This window comes from Cladophialophora immunda (genome assembly GCF_000835495.1).
Source record: "Cladophialophora immunda strain CBS 83496 unplaced genomic scaffold supercont1.5, whole genome shotgun sequence".
Lineage (NCBI taxonomy): Eukaryota > Fungi > Ascomycota > Eurotiomycetes > Chaetothyriales > Herpotrichiellaceae > Cladophialophora > Cladophialophora immunda.
In genome coordinates, this window is record NW_015622545.1 from 3,140,030 (window position 1) to 3,158,933 (window position 18,904).

Consider the following 18,904-nt stretch of genomic DNA (forward strand, 5'->3'; position numbering starts at 1 on the left):
ACGAGTTGGAGTAGGCCATCTTGGGTGCAACAGACCGTGTAGAACTGTCCGGTGTCCAAGCGATTGATCGACACTGAATGGGTCGATCGCTTTTCTGGTATCTGGGCGATAGTTTTGCTAGGCTTCCACAGATCAGCATGTCTCGGAACCGAGAGCTGTTGATTGGTGTCGACGACGAAGGCTGTCGCCCCAAAAATAGTCGGCCCTTGACTGGGGGACAAGTCTATTACCCTCGAAATCATGTTCAAAGTGTAATTCAAGTTTAACTGGAGACAACTCGGAAGTCCGATGGGGGGATGAGCACCACGAAAGCAATACCGAAGTCCGAGGTGGCCGCTCGTCTCAAACGCCAGGCTGGATGACCGCTACAGGCTATGCTACGAACTAAGAGTTTCCATGGTACGCCGTTTTGCGAGAAGGAGGGGATCGCTGATAAGCAGCTGGCCGATCGGAAGCAGTGGTCCACACAGTAGGGTAGACGAAGATTTTTACGTTTTCCTCAGGCTGCCTCCTCCTTTGATGTCCTAGCTACTAAGTGTCCTTACGAAGTAGGTGGTACGATATCTCGGAGACCAGAGCTTCAGCTGAGACTGTCTTGTCAAAGAATTGAAGTTGGAAATGACGGTGACATCAATTGCAATTCTGCACCTCAAGGAGGGCGAACGTCCTGAGGATTCCAACACTACTGCAGGTGTCCTTCTGCAGAGGCGGCTGTCTGATATCTTGACAGCGCCAGGGGTCCAAAGTTGCCGTTGGGGCCGGTCGATCGAGCACCCAGATATCATGTACCTTATCGTCGACTGGGAGACTTTGCAAAACCATATCGACTTCAGCAATAAACCGTATGCCCAGACCGCTCCCCCCCACCGAGTATGGAGTTTTGCTTATCTTCCTCCTTGTGTACAGACGTGACGATGCCACAGAGATATCAGTTCTCTGCTATCAACCGCCTCGAGTACATCATGCAATATTCGACCCTTCCCCTCCGCGGCGATCCTTGAGCGAGCCGCATTCACCGGTCACGGAGATCGTCACCATCTGTTTCCCTTTGCACCTCTGCAAGCAGTCACAGGAAAAAGTCTCTGCAGACACCAAAGAATTCAGGAGCATTCTAGAAGGTCCGAATGGGTGCAACGGCAGTGCTGGCGGATGGATTCTGGAGGAGATTAATCCCTCCGGCAAGGAGGAGAAGAGCAAAGCCTTCACGATGATGTTCGGCTGGGACAGTGTCGAAGCTCACAACGACTTTATGAAGAAACCCCATATTCAGGAACACGTGCATTTGATCCAGGGTCTGCCAGGGCTGGCGAGTCTGGAAATGTGTCATGTTACTCTGACAGAGGTAGAGCCATAGCTCTTGTAGGAGAGAAGTGTCTGCGCGCTGGATCCAAATCAGCGCCCTTGTGTGCCACCGAAGTCGCTCAGCGAGCGAGGCTAGGTTGGAGATAGTTGTGGGTCTGAGCTGTCGTCCGTTGTTGAGTCGTTCGGACGCCTCCATCCTCCCTTCCATCAGTAGTATGATATAATACTGCAATGACGAAAGGTTGTAATGTAACTTAGTAGACAAGTTATTAGACGTCCAGATCGTAGTGAGCTTTATGTAGCTCTCCATGAAAATCAGGGCTATCGGTGGATTGTGAAGCTTCTATTCTTCAATGAACTTGAGCACTTGAATGTATCTCGACAGTTCCACTAGCGCTCGTTAGATGAGATCAATCTTGCTGTCGAACACTAGATGGGATCGGCTTTTCGAGGGGTGTTGGAACACTTCAGCCAACAAAAGTCATAGACAAGCGTCCGAGGACTCTGGTCTCTAGAAACCTCCCAGTGGCCCTTATCCTAACGTGGGTCTGCTGTGCGAGCCAGGAGATTTCTAGAACCAGATGTCGAGGCATGTCCTCTCTTAGTCGATAATACTGGCCTAGCTACTAATAGTATCCAGTTGTATTTGCGATACCGTGCTATCCGATATCCGAAGAGCGTCCATTTTGTGCAACCAAGTCAGTCATTCGGACTTCGGCTTTGAATTACAACCATCAAACCTGTTTTATTGGGACTTGTGAAGATCGAATGAGACTCTCATGATATACCAGAGAGACAAGCACTCTGCACCTTCAACCGGCAAATTGGCAAAAATCAACTATCTGATTCTCTCCACCGCGACACCATGATTCACAAATCCAGGTTCAAGGACATCGACATCCCCAGATGCAATATCCTTTCATACCTATTTCCTAAAGACACTGTGCCATCTACCAGACCTCTGTGGGTAGACGCACGAGTTCCTCAACGCTGTCTGTCACCCGCGACTTTGCTGCGATGGGTCCAGAGATTTGCGGTAGGGCTCGACCGCCTCGGGGTTCCTATGAATGAAGCTGTTATGGTCTTCACGCCCAACCATATTTTCGTGCCCGTGGTATACTTGGCGACTGCGGGGTCCAGAAGATACTTCACCGGGGCGAATCCGACGTATACGGTCGACGAGCTATCGTTCCAAATAAAGACGGTCAAGCCTGCAGTTATCCTTATCCACCCAGGCGTGCTGGAAACCGGGTATGCGGCAGTAAAGAAGGCCGGCCTACGCGCGGCCAAGGTCTTTTTATTCGATGACGCGGACTGCTCGGAGCAACACGGTATATGCGATTGGAAGACGTTCCTTGCTCCGGAAGACGAAGCGGCGTCTTGGACCTGGGACGACCTCGGCGACGATGCAACTAAACAGATCGCAGCAATCAACTTCTCCAGCGGCACCACCGGGTTGCCCAAGGGTGTCTGCATCAGCCACTACAACCTGGTCTCGAACTCCTCCCAGACCATCCATGTCAAACTATCGAGGCGGTGCTTGGAGGAAAGTCAGCGGGGTGAGAGATGGCTTGCCTTCCTGCCTTTGTACCATGCCTTCTCACAGCTGTTCACCATTAACATCGCATGCCGACTCCAGGCGACGGTCTATATCATGCGAGAGTTCTCTTTTCCTGAGTTCCTCCATTATATTCAACAATACCGAATCACGACTCTCCAAGCGGTCCCACCGGTGATGAACATGTTGGCCAAACGGCCCGAGACGGCAAAGTACGATCTCAGCAGTCTTCAAAACATCATGGTCGGAGCCGCAGCCATGCCTGTCCAGCTATCGAACGACCTAATGAAGGGTCTCGATGTCAGCATTTCTCGCGGCTGGGGAATGACCGAAACCACCTGCGTTAGTATACTCTGGCCCGATGACACACGGGACACCGAAGGCAGCTCTGGGTACCTTCTGCCAAACACAGAGGCCAAAGTCGTAGACGGCGAAGGCCACGAGGTCGAAGACACCCCTGGTGAGCTATGGGTCCGCGGTCCACAGATTATGCTTGGCTACTGGAACAACGACCAGGCCACTAACGAGACTTGTACAAAGGACCGGTGGCTCAAGACAGGCGATATTGTTGCGGTCAAGGATGACCTGTGGTGGGTGGTTGACAGGGAAAAGGAGATCATCAAAGTCAACGGCCTCCAGGTTGCCCCTGCCGAGCTTGAGGCATTATTATTACAGCACGAGGATATAGCGGATGCAGCGGTGGTTGGTTTAACTGTTGACGCGAGAGAATATCCCCGTGCCTATGTCGTGGTACGCTCGGGGCTGAGTCCAGGTGCGCTCACGGAGAGTGATGTCCAGCGTTATGTCGCTGGGCGCCTGGCAAAGCACAAACATTTGTCGGGAGGGGTTCAATTCACTCAAGCCATCCCCAGGCTCCCTAGCGGCAAGGTCATGAGGAAGACGATGAAGCAGTGGGCAAAGCAGGATGCAAGGACCTATATCAAGTCGAGCTCTAGGCTTTGACGGCTGCAGAAGAAATTAAAAGCGAAACGACCACAGATGATTTCCATCAAGGGGGAGGTCGTTCATTCATAAGGCTCTTGTGTTCGTCTTTGCTCACAATTGAAGCTATTTATCTATTTGACAAACTACATGGTTTTGAGCCTTGTGAGGCGGACAGGGTTAAGGAGCCCTTTCTGAGCTCTAGTTGACCTCTCCTGTCAAGAAACGTTCTTCTTCAAGAAGAGGGTTTGCACATTGCAAAACGCCCGAAGGCCCCCAACTGCCAAATCATCAGCAAAGGTGCAACGAGGTTTTCCAGTTCAGGTGAATAGGGGCCACTTACGGCTCCATTCATAGCCGACGCCACTCTCCTTGTGACCCCCGAAGGGAGCATTGGGGTCCAATTCAATATGCGTGTTGACCCAGACGCTCCCGGCTTCCAATTGACGGGCGATGCGATTGGCTTCCTCGAGGTCGTTCGACCAGACCGACGCGCCCAGGCCCATCCTTGTATTGTTGGCGCGTGCGATAACGTCGTTCTCCTCGCTCCACGCGAGCAGTGGTAGGATAGGCCCAAATAGCTCCTCCGTGACGATTCGCGAGTCTTCAGCCGGCCTGTCGATAATGGTTGGAGTGATAAAGTACCCGGGTCTTTCTTGATTGGTACCACCGACTGCCACACTCCAGTGGTCCGTCTTTATATCGGAAAAGAACGTCTTGACTTTCTCGTATTGCATGGCATTCTGAATGGGTCCGAGGAAGACATCCTCATCGTTTCCGTCACCCACCTTGAGGGTCTTCGTGAAGGCCACGATGTCGTTGCGAAATTCATCGTAGATCGACTCGTGTACGTAGATACGTTTGATGGCTAGACAGACCTGGCCGGAGTTGAAAAAGGCAAGAGTCGCGATCTAGATTGGATGTTAGCTGGAGTCGGATACTGGATCACAGGAGCGGAATTTGAGCTCTACCTTCTCGGCAGTGCTTTTGATGTGGACGTTCTTTGTAACGATAGCAGGATCATTGCCGCCTCTGTATTGCGTCGGTGAGAGGATGTCAAAGCGTGTAAGAAGTGTCAAGGCTTACAACTCGAGCGTAACCCTCTTCAAGGTTCTCGCAGCACTGGCCATGACGAGCCGGCCAGTCGCAGTAGACCCAGTGAAGCTGATTTTATCAGGGCCCGGATGCGCCGTAAGCCACGGACCAAGCTTGTCGTCTCCGCTCAACACCTGAAGAACACCGGGTGGAAATATGCGCTGTCCCAATTCCCCGAGCTTGAGATTGCAATAAGGAGTGAACGGTGACGGCTTGATAATGATGGGATTTCCCGTCACCAACGACGGCGCGATCTTACCACAGGCGAGATGAATAGGGAAATTCCAGGGAACGATTCCAACTGCAACACCAAGGGGTGTGTATCGAACAATCACTTGCTTTTCAGAGTCTTCCTTTGCTGTCTCCTCGCTCAATTCGATGCTTGCGAGTTCCCTCATCCACTGTACCCCAACTTGAATCTCTTGGACTGCGAACCGTATCTATATGTCCTGGGATTAGACGGCATTGTATATCATTGAAATCTCGACTTAGCGCACCGGCTTTCCCTGCTCCTGGGTCAGGAGCTTGGCGAAATCATTTGTATGTTCCTCAAGCCGGTCGGCGAATTCCAGGACCGCTTTCTTTCGTTCTTCCCACGGCGTTTTTGACCATGTTTCGAAAGCATCTTTGGCTGCTGCTACAGCGTCATCGACGTCCTTAAGCGTCGATACTGGCACGTCGGGGTTGGCCTTTCCGGTCGCTGGGTTGATACCGTGTCTTGTCGTTTCGGTTTTTGTTGATTTTCCGTTAATGGTATTGTAAAAGCCGCTGAAGACATCAAAGTCTTGGTCGACTGTTTGGGAGCCCATACTGATTCGTCAATTCTGTGGTAGTACGATGAGGCCACTTCTTGTAGGGGAAGTTCGATCTCTGAAACGAAGAGACAGGAAAATAGGGAGAGTGGCCGAAGACTTGTGTCTGCACCTTTGTCCAGCGTATATGCTCGTGGCGAAGCGACGAGTGTTAGGTCTAATATACAAAAAGCCGAAGATCCGAAAACCGAGCTCCGTGCTATGTAGATGTCGACTGACCCATGTAATATCCAAGTTCGTGATAGTGGCGACTATAGTTATACTTCCCGCTATGGGAATTAGGACCCAAGAAATTCAGGGAAAAGATCCATCACGCAGTTGTAGGCAGTCGATTGAGCCTGTTGGGGGAGACACGCTATATGGTGCCTTGAATACCGCAGCTACGGGAAGCACAAGGGCATTCCCCATGTCCTCTTAAAGCAATGCAAAGATCCCAACAGAGTGCCGCTCAGAAATGGTCCACACCGTGCTTTTCAATCCTTCTATCCTTTAGTTGCGGTGAGTTTCCTGCCTACAGCTTCAATCTCGTCCCCGATTTCTCTGTGTCCACCATCAGCAGACAGCTTTTGAGGGAGGGAATTTGCAAATTTACTGGCCTTTAAGAAGTCGGTTCTTCTCCGCAAACCTTTTTGTAGGTGCACCTTCAACAAATCTCTCTGCAACGGCTTCAGCTGCATCGTACAGTGCCAGGAGTCTCCTGCTCCGCAACGGAGCAGTCATCAGTCTCTTGTGCTCCATCATTGAGTGGCCGTCGTTGATCGCCAGCTGTTCCTCCAAAAACTGAATGACTCGGTGGTGGAATCCCTCGTGCTCAAAGACGCGGTTGACCATGCCCCACTGGACCAGCTCATCCACTGTCACCTGGCGACCGAGCATGAGAATGTCATTTGCTCGATGCACGCCAACGCTTTCGGGGAAGCTGGTTGCACTTCCAAACTCGGGAACTAGCGCTAGAGCAGAGAATGGGCATTGCAGCCAAGTGGTGGTCGATGCCAACACGATATCGGCTACTCCTTGGAACCAAGCGGCCCCTCCACCGACAGCAGGCCCGTTCATCGCGAGGACAAGTACCTTGCGGTGGTGGATCATTGAGCTCACCAACTGGATGGATGGATTCAGTTTGTTAAGGATGTCAAGTTTTTTGACCGCGTCAGAGCTGTACTCGCGCGTACTCTCGCTCGCCTCGGCTAATGTACCCCCCCGATCAGTAAGTCGTCCTCAATCATGTAGGATTTCAGAGAGATTATCTACCCTTAACATCGGCTCCCGAGGAGAAGAATCTGCCGGCAGCAGTGATAACGGTCAGCACAGTGTGGGGATGGCTATTGAGGACGCGTAGAGCATGGATCGTGTCGAAAATGAGGTTTCCACCAAATGAGTTGAGGCTCTTTGGACGATTGAACTGCGGAAGCATCAGCAGTAGAATGGCAACGCCGGAGACGCTGTATTGCAATGCGGGATCTTGCGTTACCAATCATGTCTGCTCTTTTCCTTGCACCTGTGTAAAAGGGAGCCGTACCTTGATGATCCCAATCTTCCCCTTTATGTCAAACAGAATATCTGTATACTGATAAGTCGTCATATTGGAGTTTCAACACAATTCCAATAACCAGCTTGATGTAATAGTGATCACACAGAAGCATCTAAAAAATGATCTAATGTATCTGAAAGTCGGAAATCTCAACATCGCTATTCTTCAGGGATCTTGTGCGTCCGGACAACTTCGTAGTTCCGGAGGTCTCGGTGTGCTCCTGGGGGAACAACTATGCTGTAATATGCGCGACATGTGATCAAGACCACAATAAGAGGCACCTGGTCAAACGACCATTCGGGTAGCTTTTCTTAACCTGCACCGACCACGGAACCGGAGCTGTCGCTACCAAGGTAAACGGTTCCCTGGGGTCTACAAGCTGTACATGAGACAGGTCCGAGTCTGGACGAAAGTAGGCCTCGGTGCACCGACGGCTACGTATGTGACGGAGTTGAGACTTTACATAACTTCATGAATCTCTATCATGATCACTGGTACTCTTTTTGAACAGAAGTGCAGTCTTATGCTCCTATTGGCAAAATGCCTCGCCCGCCTCGCCCTCCTTTACAGGTCCCAGAAACCTATACCTCGCTCCCTCTCCGGCAAATCAAGGTCGATAATGTACCAGAGTCCGCTGCAACCGTGACTCCCGTGCTCTTGATTACTCTAAACAGACCACAACAACTCAATGCATTTACAGATATCATGCGAGAGGACCTGGAGCGCGTGTACGAGCTTGTAGATATTGATCCGCGGGTCAAGGCGGTAGTCCTGAGAGGCGCCGGCAAGAGCTTTTGCGCCGGGGCGGACCTTGAAATCGGATTTCCTGGTGTCAGAGAGCAAGATGGGACATTTCGGAGACCCAAGGTTGAACGCGATGTGGACCATCGAGACGGGTAAGACTTGGAAATAACAGAGAATAGCCTCTGCTAATACACAATAGCGGTGGAAGAGCAGCACTTGCAATTCACCATTGCTCCAAGCCGACCATTGCGGCCATACAAGGCTCCGCCGTCGGCGTTGGCATTACCATCACCTTACCCGCCTGTATACGAATCGCCTATGCGAAGAGCAAAGTCGGGTTTGTCTTCAGCAGAAGAGGGGTTGTCATGGAGGCATGCTCTAGCTACTTTCTCCCTCGGTTGATCGGCCACTCAAGAGCAATTCACCTAGCGACCACGGGGGCAGTACACAGCGCGGACCACGATCTACTCAAACCACTTTTCTCAGAGTTGTGTGGGACCCCCGAGGAAACCATCGCACGCGCGCTGGAGGTCGCTCAAGATATCGCGCGAAACACTTCCACGGTCTCGACAAAAATAATGTGCGAGCTCATATACCGAGGTCCCGACAGCGTGGAAGAAGCGCACCTACTGGATTCGCAGATGATATATGGTCTCTATGGGCGGAAGGACAACCTCGAGGGCGTGCAGAGCTTTCTGGAGAAGAGGCAGGCGAATTTTACGGGTCGAATGCCCCAGGATGCGCCGGATGGGTACCCCTGGTGGAAGCAAATCGATGTTGGCGACAAGCCTCTGGAGTACAGCGCCGAAAAGTCCAAGCTCTAGATCATAAATTCGGGGTAGATTAGCTGCCGCTGCAATCTTCGGAGTTCGGTGGTGTGGCAATTTAAGTATCTCAAGAGGATGTCCATGTTCCGAACAGTGACAAGGCTCCCGCAGTCGGACCCGAAAAGTTAAATCGGCGATGCTCTAGCAAGATCGCACAACTAACTGGGCGAGTGAAGGACCGTGGCGTTGTTTTCTGAGGGAGAAGAAATGCGGAGAACCGAACTTCAAGCTGCTTCCATGTGAACAATTCTATTGAATCCCTTTGATGAGCTGAGAGGAAAGCTTGGCCACAGTTACAAAATCAATGGACGTCAGGAAATGTAATAAGACGACCTGGCTACTTTCACCAACCATTCCTTGTTTCTACAAAGCCTTCTCTCGAGCACTTACCTTTGATTTCCTAAGTACTATCTCGAGACGTGGAACTTCAGAGCTCTAGATATTTCGACAAAACACATGGCCGCCCACGTTTTCGAGCCTGCGCATGAGCCACTGTCGGAGTTGGGGAGGTACAGAATCCTATCCAGCACCGCCGGTATCAGGGTTTCTCCCCTATGTCTAGGTGCTTTGTCCATAGGGGATGCATGGCAAGCAGTATGGAGTCCTCCTTGTGTGCATTTGTTGATTGCCGGCAAATCATGCTAATGAAACTATCCGCGATAGATGCTGGGCAGCACGACCAAAGAGGCGTCGTTCAAGCTGCTCGACGCGTACTACGACACTGGCGGCAACTTCATTGACACTGCCGTAAGTACGAGGGTGATATGGGGCCGGTCCACTTTCTAAGCGCAACTTTTAGAATAATTACCAGGATGAACAGTCCGAGAGGTGGATCGGGGAATGGATGACAGAGAGGCAAAATCGAGACATGCTGGTATTAGCCACCAAGTAAGTCACGCTGCTGCCGCAGTGAACAACCAGAGGTAGCACCGGGACGTGATCGTTTACGCCGTTCGCCAGATTCACGTCACCATATCGTAGCCATCAACTTGGGAAAGCCCACACGGTCAACTACTCTGGCAACCATAGAAAGTCCCTCAACCTGTCGGTTACCGCCTCATTGGAGAAATTACAGACTAGCTATATCGACATCCTTTACCTGCACTGGTGGGTGAGTCACCTAGAAGGAAGTTGAGCCTTCTATGCCCTATCTCTGACAGTCTCCAGGATTGGAGCACCTCCATCGAAGAACTCATGGACAGCCTGCACATTTTAGTCGAGCAAGGAAAAGTTCTCTACCTGGGCGTCAGCGACACACCCGCCTGGATTGTCAGTGCCGCCAATATCTACGCCCGGGCGCACGGCAAGACGCCGTTCAGTGTCTACCAAGGCCGCTGGAACGTAATGCTTCGCGACCTCGAACGGGAAATCATCCCCATGGCACGCCACTTCGGTATGGCGCTGACCCCTTGGGACGTGATCGGCGGCGGCAAGTTTCAGTCCCAGACTCAAATCAAAGAACGTGAAGAGGCCGGCGAAGGCCTGCGGACCATGCTAGGTGCGGGCCAGTCACCACAAGAAGCCAAAATCAGTGCAGCGCTGGACCGTGTCGCACGACAGCATGGAATGACCAGCCTGGCTGCGGTTGCCCTCGCATACGTCATTCAGAAGGCGCCAAATGTCATCCCGATCATTGGTGGGCGCAAAATCGAGCACTTGCACGACAACATCAAGGCTTTGAGCCTGAAGCTGAGCGAGGAGGAAATGCAATATCTGGAGAGCCAGACCGAATTTGACGTGGGATTCCCGGGGAGCTTCATCGGCGAGAGTCCAGCAGCGACGGGGCGGAGTTCCCACATGGTGGCAGCGACCGCGCAAATTGCTTATCCCAGTCCGCCGAAGCCATTCGTCAAGCAGTAAACTAGGCATAATGCAGGCTAAATAACGACCAGCAGCTAAAGCCGAAGAGTGGCAGCTCTGTCCATGTTCACAAAGATCTCAGACCGGAGTGCAAGAGTGGCACACAGATGTGATTGGAGAGGCGCAACGAGGCTGGAGGTGTGTGGAGGAGCAACAATGCGGGTCTAAAACAATGTCTATAATTGGCTAACCGCAACTTTCCCAATTTGGTTAGAAAGGCATGGCACTCGTATTCTCTGCGCAGGTCTGTTCAGCTCTCCTTGGCTTCAAGTCCAGAACTGTTCAAATTCTGCATTCTATAGGACATATAATGAGGGGGCCTCCGGCCCCAGAGTTCTGAATCTGAGCTTGAAACTCTTCCTCCTCCAAGATAGCCACCTTCGGATGGTCGTTCTTTCGCTTTGAATGCTTTCCAAGGTCGAAGTCCAAGATGGAGAACGCGCAGCTCACCGATGATGCTCTTCCGTTGCTCCCAACTTCCGATTTACGACAGCGGTCGCAGTACGATGTTGGTGGCGGTGTACCGCCGCAACGCAATGAAAGGCTTCCTCCCGGTTACGAGCGATTGTCAAGCCTGCCATCTGATGAAAACCCATCTGAATGGAAGAACTCTTCTAAGTCTAGCAGGAGACAGAAACTAGGTGAGTCTCGTCGCTGCCCACAAGCCAATCAAAATCTCCACTACGTCTTCAAAGCCTAACTAGAAAATCCCACAAGTCTCCATGGCGAGTTCGGCCTCGTTGTCGACCATGGCGTCCCGGTTGTCGGTCCCCGATCCTTGGGACCATCAACTCGTCGAGACCGATACGAATGGGTCTTATCGACCAAGTACCACATGTCGGTTCAGAAGAGGCCCCCAACGTTGGAGAGTGTTCTTCAGCGGCCTGTGGCAACTGCTTGTCACCACCGCATTGTGTCTTTCCTTGTTTGGCCTTTTCTACGCCGAATCGCGCAAGCAAGTTCTGTGGCGGAAGGACAAGAATGTCTTCAACATCTTCAACATCGGCCTGTCCATGCTTCTTGGCATGGCTTTGAGCTCGGCGTTCAAAGGCTTTGCCCAGTCCCTTCGGTGGCAACTCTTGTCGACAAGGTATCTTTCTCTCGAGGACTTCGACAGAGTCATGCAGTGTGAAAGCCTGATCGCCACGACGCAATTGCTGTGGAGAGGCAGGGTCAAGGGTCGTTTGATGCCCAGTCGCATTCAATGGTATTGCGCCGCAGCTCTGAGCCTCAACCTGGGATTACAGGTTCTGGTGGCAACCCTCGGACTGTTTGCCGGCTTTGAACCGTCAGAAGAGTGGGTGAAGCTGACCGGTAATATCTCCCAGTCCCCGTATCCTTTGGCCGACATCACATGCTAACGCCTTGCTAGAGCGCAGGAACCTCATGGTCGCCGATTGGAATGCCAAAAACATTTATACGGGCCCATACGACTTGCGGGAATCAAGCATCATCTTGGCCGCTTTAAGCACGCGGCAGCAGCAAGCCGAGTCGAGCTCCAATGTTGTTCCCCTGCTCGGCTGGATTGGGTGGTATTTGTTAGAATGGGGTGACTGCGCAGATGGTGAACCCTGGAGATTTTGTGTTTGCGACAATGAGGACGAGTTGCCTTCAAGCCGTAAGGTATATCTAACGGACGGTGGGGAGCGTGCACAGCTCAGCAGCGAAAACTTGACCATCACTTCGGACCGCTCAGTTGCATCAAAGTCCGTGTGTCAACAGCATGCTGTCACCCAGTATTCACCTGGCACCTTATCATTCAAGAACAGTTCTACCAACACCATTGCATCGATTCCCTGGAATCTGACTTCGAACGAGTCGAGATTGACCTGGGCGACGTGGGGCGATGACGCCGCTTACGGGCTCCGATCTAGCAGAGTCATGGCATTCTACAATGACGGAGACATCAGGCGCCTATTCGATTGCAACAGTACGGTTTTCGAGGTAAACCTGCCTGCTTGGTACAGCGAGCCCGACGAAGGACTCAAGCTCCCCGATGAGATTGCACGGGGTTTCGCCGGGGCGATTTCTTGGGGAGGCACAGTATTTGCCGGTGACCCCAAGTGGTATATCCAGTATCCAGGCAGGGCTGCGGGGTCTGGCGCCACGAGGAACTTGGACATAGGCGGCGTCCTGGAGGGGAAATACTCCTCAGAGGAGATTGAAGCCATGGTGTCGCTGTTCTCCTTGGGTGCCCTTGCCGCCTTCGACAGATATGGTCCACGGATCGCCGTCCCTGGGTACCCGCCAGTCCCAGCAGAATACCTCAAGGTCAAATGGAAGCGGACCGCAGTCACACTGGCGAGCATACCCGCGACCCAGCTGCTTCTTCTTTGCATCGTCGCCTACGTCTCGTGTCACGCGGTCATCAAAGACACCAGCTACCTCGCGGCGGCTCATCTCTTGCGGCCGATCGTGGAGAGACTCGGGCCTCACGGGTGCATCCTCTCTGGCGAAGACATGGCGCGCTATCTAGGCAACTGTCCTGTCGTGTACGGCGTTCGACCCGGCTCCGCAAAGACCTCAGAGGAGCCGGTGTATCATGTCGACATTATTCTAGCGTCAGAGGGGATCGAAACGGACGCAGACAGCATTTGGAAGCCTGGGATGAGGATGCCGAAAGGCTTGTACGATGGGACGGGAAAGTATGACTGATTGCGCGATGCCGTGTCGACGTCTTTTGTGGAGGTAGTTCACCACCGGCAAAGCAGGTTGAGTTGTGAGATTACCCCTGAGAATGTGGAATGCTGCTCGATGTTTGCCCTGCCAGATCCTTCACTCTCCTTCTCCAGTGTTGCTTCCTTGCATATCTACCCAAAACCGATAGTGAGGCGTCACTTGCTGGAATGGCGAAGTATATTGTAGGTCCATGAAGCCGAGTTCGGCCTCGCCTCTACGGAGGAGTCGGTCACAAACAGGAAACAACTAAATCAATATTGCCAACCCTAGAGCCTCAAGTTGGAAAGAAAACTACAATGATTCGGCCGACATCGCACTTGAGCTTAGTGCCTCCAAGCCTGCATTCCTTACGAGCATCACTAGTCACACCTGGCGGCATATGTTGGGCGGCAATTCGGTAGGCTTCTCTAGTTAGCGATTTGTTTGCATGCCCCGACCCGATTATTCATTTCGCGAACCATACAATCTACATCTCGAGCGTGCTTCGGACACTGTGCTATCGCTGAGGAATGAGAGGCGATCGTAATATAGGTGGCGGTATACATCTAAAGGATTATGCCATCGTTACCTCACGTCAACCATGCACCCAAAAAAGGAAAGTGCCATATAAAGTGTCTGCAGCGGGACTCTATGGATATACTCAGCGTCACAGAGCCCGCGGATCGGGATTCTTTCCGCCCACAGCATTGCCTGCAGAGAGAGCCTTGTCTTCAGGATAATCCTTTCATTTTCCACAGCCAAACCAGGATTTGTTGAGACGAGTAGGGTTTCTGAGGCGTCTGATGTACCGTGGTCCCCCTGAAGTTGAACTTTGTCCGTGGACGTGCCGAGAGGGGAGGAAATGCGGCATTCCTACACATTGCATTCGGATCGGATGCCCTCCCTCGAGACCTTTTGGCCGAGTGTTACCGTGAACTCTCGCACAAAACCGCATACGACGGCCAAATAGATCCGCCGCAGCCGGTAGCGAAGTGACTTGAAAGCGCTCTGCTTACAGAATCGGCGCAACAAGGCATACCATGTCAACCATCGCCATTTGCTTTGAGACAAATGAGAGAATTCAGACCGGCGGTCGAGTGAAATCCAGGGTCGTTGTATCTGTGCCACAGAGGTCGTGCGGCTGGTAGTCAAGGTGTACGAAGAAATCGATATGTGACCGCCCGTCACTGAATGAGTATTTGATAATGGAAAAAGGGTAACCCGGCTGACCCAAGCCGTGGAGTGAGACAGAGAGAAATCAAGCCCGAATGGCCACCAGGAATAGGCGCGGATAGCGCAAGCAGACCTTCCCATCAACGAGCAACGGATACGCCTGCTCTATTCGTTTCAGATATGCGTCGAGGAATGCCTCTCTCTCCGGAGCTGAAAGGGGGTCGACGTAGGGTCTCAGACCTGTTCCTTTGACCCACTCCACGATGGCCTTGTGGTCTTGCAGGATGTGATAATATTCTGTATGCCAGACGTTGATATCCGAACACAAAGGCTTCAAGTGATCGTAGAGCTCCTGAGGTGACTGAAATGGTCTGCGAGCTGGTTGCAGGCGCCTCAGGGTGTCGGACCACGGACCCTCATCGGCAACCTCGCGCATAGCAACATGGGAAGGCTCTGAAAAGTTGTCGGGTACCTGGAAGGCGAAGACGCCGCCAGACTTCATCTTTTTGATTAGGTCGGTGAATATTGGAATGCGCTCTTCATAAGGAATCCATTGGTACACGGCATTGGAGTAAAGCAGGTCGGCGGGTTCGTCCTGCTTGAAGGAACTCAAATCGCTGAGGATAAACTCGAGATCGGGCAGCCTCTTTCGCGCCTTTTCGATCATGTCTGGGGATGAGTCGAGACCGACGACGTGCGCTTGGGGGAATTGCCTCCAGAGAACCTCTGTCGAATTGCCCGGTCCGCAGCCCAGATCGACCACGCGTTTTGGGGCCGTCAAAGGCACCTGTGCAAGAAGGTCCCTTGCTGGACGAGTGCGCTCGGATTCAAACTTCAGATACTGAGCCGCGCTCCAGTCTTTAGCCTCCATTGCAACTCCTGACAAGCGGAACGATCGACGACTCGCAGGTTGAAATAGATATTTACTCTCGTTCAGGAAGGGCTGTTGTGGGGAGTGTGTGTTGCGAACGCGTCTATGCACTGCTGTTGTCGCCTGCGACCAAAGAGACCTGCGGACAGCGCTCATACTCGGTGTTGGATCTCGCTCTCAATGTCGCTCCTCGTCAGTACGCTCGCCATTGTTAATATGGGAGTGATGAGTTGTTGGGCTTGCGCGGTTTTTCATTGATTGTGCCAACGGCTGCTGGGCCGATGTCGGCATCGGTGCGACACGCCATACGAGGGCGAGGATGGCGGCGTTGTGGAGGATGTGGTGAAGGGCGTGGCGCAGGCGGAGGGCGCAGGCCGCTTACGAGCGCGTGCTTCGCTTGTCAGTCTCACTCTCTCGAGCACAACTGCTTGACTCCATCTCTCTCACCAAGAGATCCACCATCACCAGCTGCGTCGTTCGTTAGCGGGCAAACTCCGCATCATCCGGGGAAGTCTGGATGCCAATCCATGGCCTTGCGATACCCTCGGCTCAATGCTGAAGGCTGAGGGCATCTAAGCGGCCATATAACCGAGAATGTCTCCCCGGTATTTGTCGTCTTCTCCGCATCAAAGCCACCGACTTGTTGACAATTCCCAGCTTGTGTTTCCCCAGGGGGACGACTTTCTCCGATGTCTACTACTGCACTCACATCCGATGGCCGACCTGTCAAGAAGCGACGCGCTCCGATCGCGTGCACCGCGTGCCATGCCAGAAAAGTCCGCTGCAATGTTGTCCTTGTCGGCCAGCCTTGCTCCAACTGCCAGCAAGACCAGACTGAATGTGCGTTGCACGTTTCTGCGAGAGGTAAACACAAACGGCGAAAGCTGAACAAAAGTGTACACGCCCGCTCTGTTACGCCTGCTTCGTTGTCTTCAGCTGAGCCGACTACGGATGCCCAAAATCCCCCCACAGCCACCACTGATCTTGCAGACCCAAACCACTCGATCAGTCCACCATCAGAACCTCCATCGCGGGATGAGTATGAGTCCAAGGCAAATGTGGAAGCTTACAGGAATATTGTCGATGCGGTTGAGACGAGCGGAGCCAAGGTGCCGCTTTATGTCGGTAGGTTGCACGGCGTCTATGCTTCGAACGAGTGAAAGCGCAGCTAAGCAGAAGGCTTCAGGCGAGCTTCAATCGCTTCGATTCATATTCCATGTCGCGAGAGACAAGAGCATCGCCTCCAAGGCTCATTACCTAGTCCCTCAGCCCAAGAGGCGGCAATTATCACCAGAAGAATACGCGTGCTTACAGGCCAAGGGGGCATTCTCAACCGAGTCGGATGATCTGAGGGACGAGCTCCTTGGCTTGTTTTTTGATTATGTCTATCCAATCTTGCCGATTGTTGACCCCTACGATTTTCGTCGTCGATACGAGGCCGGCGGTGTCCAAAGCATCAGTCCGCTCTTGCTCCAGAGCATGTTTCTTGCTGCAAGCAATGTAAGCATTTTGACCAATGCACATACAACCACAAGTCCTCAGTTCAAGTTTTCTAGTTTATCTCGACAGATGGGCTGAAAAGGTCGGGGTGGCCGTCGCTCATGCACATGAAGAGAAGATTCTATGAGAGAGCCAAGGTGATTGAATACCTTGTCTAACACATCAGGCGATGGAGCTGATCTGCTTCGAACAGGCACTCTATGACTTCGAGTACGAAACGGACAAGATATGCCTGATCCAATCAGTCTTACTGCTTGGCTATTGGCTGGGACAAGCCCACGACAGGACCGACAGCTGGCATTGGGTGGGCGTAGCAATCAGCCTGAGCCAGAGTGTCGGCCTCCACCGCGATCCGGGCTTTTCAGACGTGCCCCCGTCTCAACGCAGCTTATGGAGAAGAATCTGGTGGTGTTGCTTCTACCGGGACAGATGCATCGCGTTGGGAATGGGACGGGCGTTCCGCATCAACGCCAAAGACTGTGACGTGAAGGAGCTTACACTCGAAGACTTAGTGCACCCCACGGCCGACCCTTCATCATCGGCGTCCAGCTCATTCCTAAACTTGAATGCGGAAAGCGCAGCCATAGTGGCCAAGTGCAACAGCTACGCCCCCGTATTCCTGGAGATTGTCAGATTAAGTCAGATCCTGGGCGAAGTGCTTGCGTCGGTGTACAGGCCACGGAGAGAGCCGATGTCCTGGAGCGCGGTGGAGTTGCTCGAAGACAAGCTCGCTCGCTGGCAAGTGGCCATGGACCCGCGGTGTCGAGTTGACACGCCGTTTACCGCTTTAAACGAGCCCATCGCCATGACATTGCACAAACACTACATTCAGATCCTTCATCAGTGAGTTTGCTTCCCCCCTCTCCGTCGCCCTCTCCGTGCCGATCCTTTCACTCCTGATCTGGCACCATCGAAAGCTCACATTTTCTCTGTCTCCAGCGTCACGGTGGTCACCATGTACAAGCCCTTCGTTTTCCAAGACGGCTTGCTCCCGACCCGGCCTGAAAGCGACATCCGCGCACGGATCGCATGGGAAGGATGCCAGTTATCGGCATTCGCAGCAACAGACGGCTTCCGAAAACTCAGCGAGCTTGACCTCGTTCGGTTTTTACCTCCTGAAAGGCAAGGCACACAATTTCCTCCCCCTGGACCCCCTTTTCATATACCCTTGTCAATCGCTCTTCCGGTCTGTTGGCGAGCTTGATTATCTCCAATTATGTTTTCGATACACAAGAAGAGACCGTTCGTTAACACTTGCAGCAGTGTCACCATGCTCATCTCCATCATCGCGATTCTCTTCGTGGCAAAATGCCTGTCGACGGGCATGAAATGGCACCTGGCAAGCCAGAACCTCGACCTCGCCATGCTGGTCGTCCAGCAGCTACAGGAAAAGTACCTGGCCGCCCGGTTTATTTTTGCATACTACACGGCGGCGTTTGAGAAGGTGGCACCCTCCCAGAGACCGCTACTGGACGCCGCGTCGGCGTCGGCATCGACATCTTCCAACCTGCCGGCGGTTTCGTACTCCAATGCATTTCCGAACTTGGCAGCGGCTCCGACTACCGCCAATATTGCCACCGTGGACAATGTCCCGAGAATGTATGACAGAGGCGTCGACGGCCGCGGTGGCCCCAGCACCACCAGCCCGTTCAACGCAGTCGAGTCCTTTTCCTCGGGACAGGACGACCATCTAGGCAATTGGGCGGAGTGTTTCCCCGCGAGCATGGCTGCGGATTTTGATATCCTGTTCGGAGCGGAGGGGATCATGAGGGGGTTTGAGGAACTTGTTTGAGCAATACTGTTTGAGAGAGCACAAGGGCTGTGGACAAGTTGGAGGGATGTGACTGTTCTTGGTAGACGACGTCCTTTTGGCTGTGCTATGGATGATTCCGTCCATCTTGACAGGGATGGAATATTGCAAAGCACTCCATCGCTCATTCCCTACCTCGTACATTGTGTCTCGACAACCCAGATCCCTTGCTCTATAGCCCGTACACTTCCACGCGTGCCCGTCAGAGTTCACGACCCAGA

The 18,904-nt window shown here is 52.8% G+C and overlaps 3 protein-coding genes across 3 annotated transcripts; 1 reads left to right on the forward strand and 2 right to left on the reverse strand.

Moving 5' to 3' along the window:
* Positions 1–6,191: 6,191 nt before the first annotated feature.
* On the reverse strand, positions 6,192–7,291 carry PV07_09237 (uncharacterized protein; the record flags this gene model as incomplete). Its single annotated transcript, XM_016396470.1, has 4 exons — positions 6,192–6,249; positions 6,302–6,896; positions 6,961–7,111; positions 7,229–7,291. The coding sequence occupies 4 exons, from the start codon at positions 7,289–7,291 to the stop codon at positions 6,192–6,194; spliced, it is 867 nt and encodes a 288-aa protein (XP_016246326.1).
* Positions 7,292–13,712: 6,421 nt separating this feature from the next.
* On the reverse strand, positions 13,713–15,639 carry PV07_09238 (uncharacterized protein). The gene has a single exon (XM_016396471.1). It carries the CDS (start codon positions 15,527–15,529, stop codon positions 14,588–14,590), a length of 942 nt encoding a protein of 313 aa, XP_016246327.1. The 5' UTR covers positions 15,530–15,639; the 3' UTR covers positions 13,713–14,587.
* Positions 15,640–15,847: 208 nt separating this feature from the next.
* On the forward strand, positions 15,848–18,756 carry PV07_09239 (uncharacterized protein). Its single transcript, XM_016396472.1, has 7 exons — positions 15,848–15,978; positions 16,031–16,498; positions 16,560–16,873; positions 16,930–17,010; positions 17,067–17,716; positions 17,813–17,995; positions 18,137–18,756. Exons 2-7 carry the CDS (start codon positions 16,063–16,065, stop codon positions 18,663–18,665), a joined length of 2,193 nt encoding a protein of 730 aa, XP_016246328.1. The 5' UTR covers positions 15,848–15,978; positions 16,031–16,062; the 3' UTR covers positions 18,666–18,756.
* The last annotated feature ends 148 nt before the right edge of the window (positions 18,757–18,904 follow it).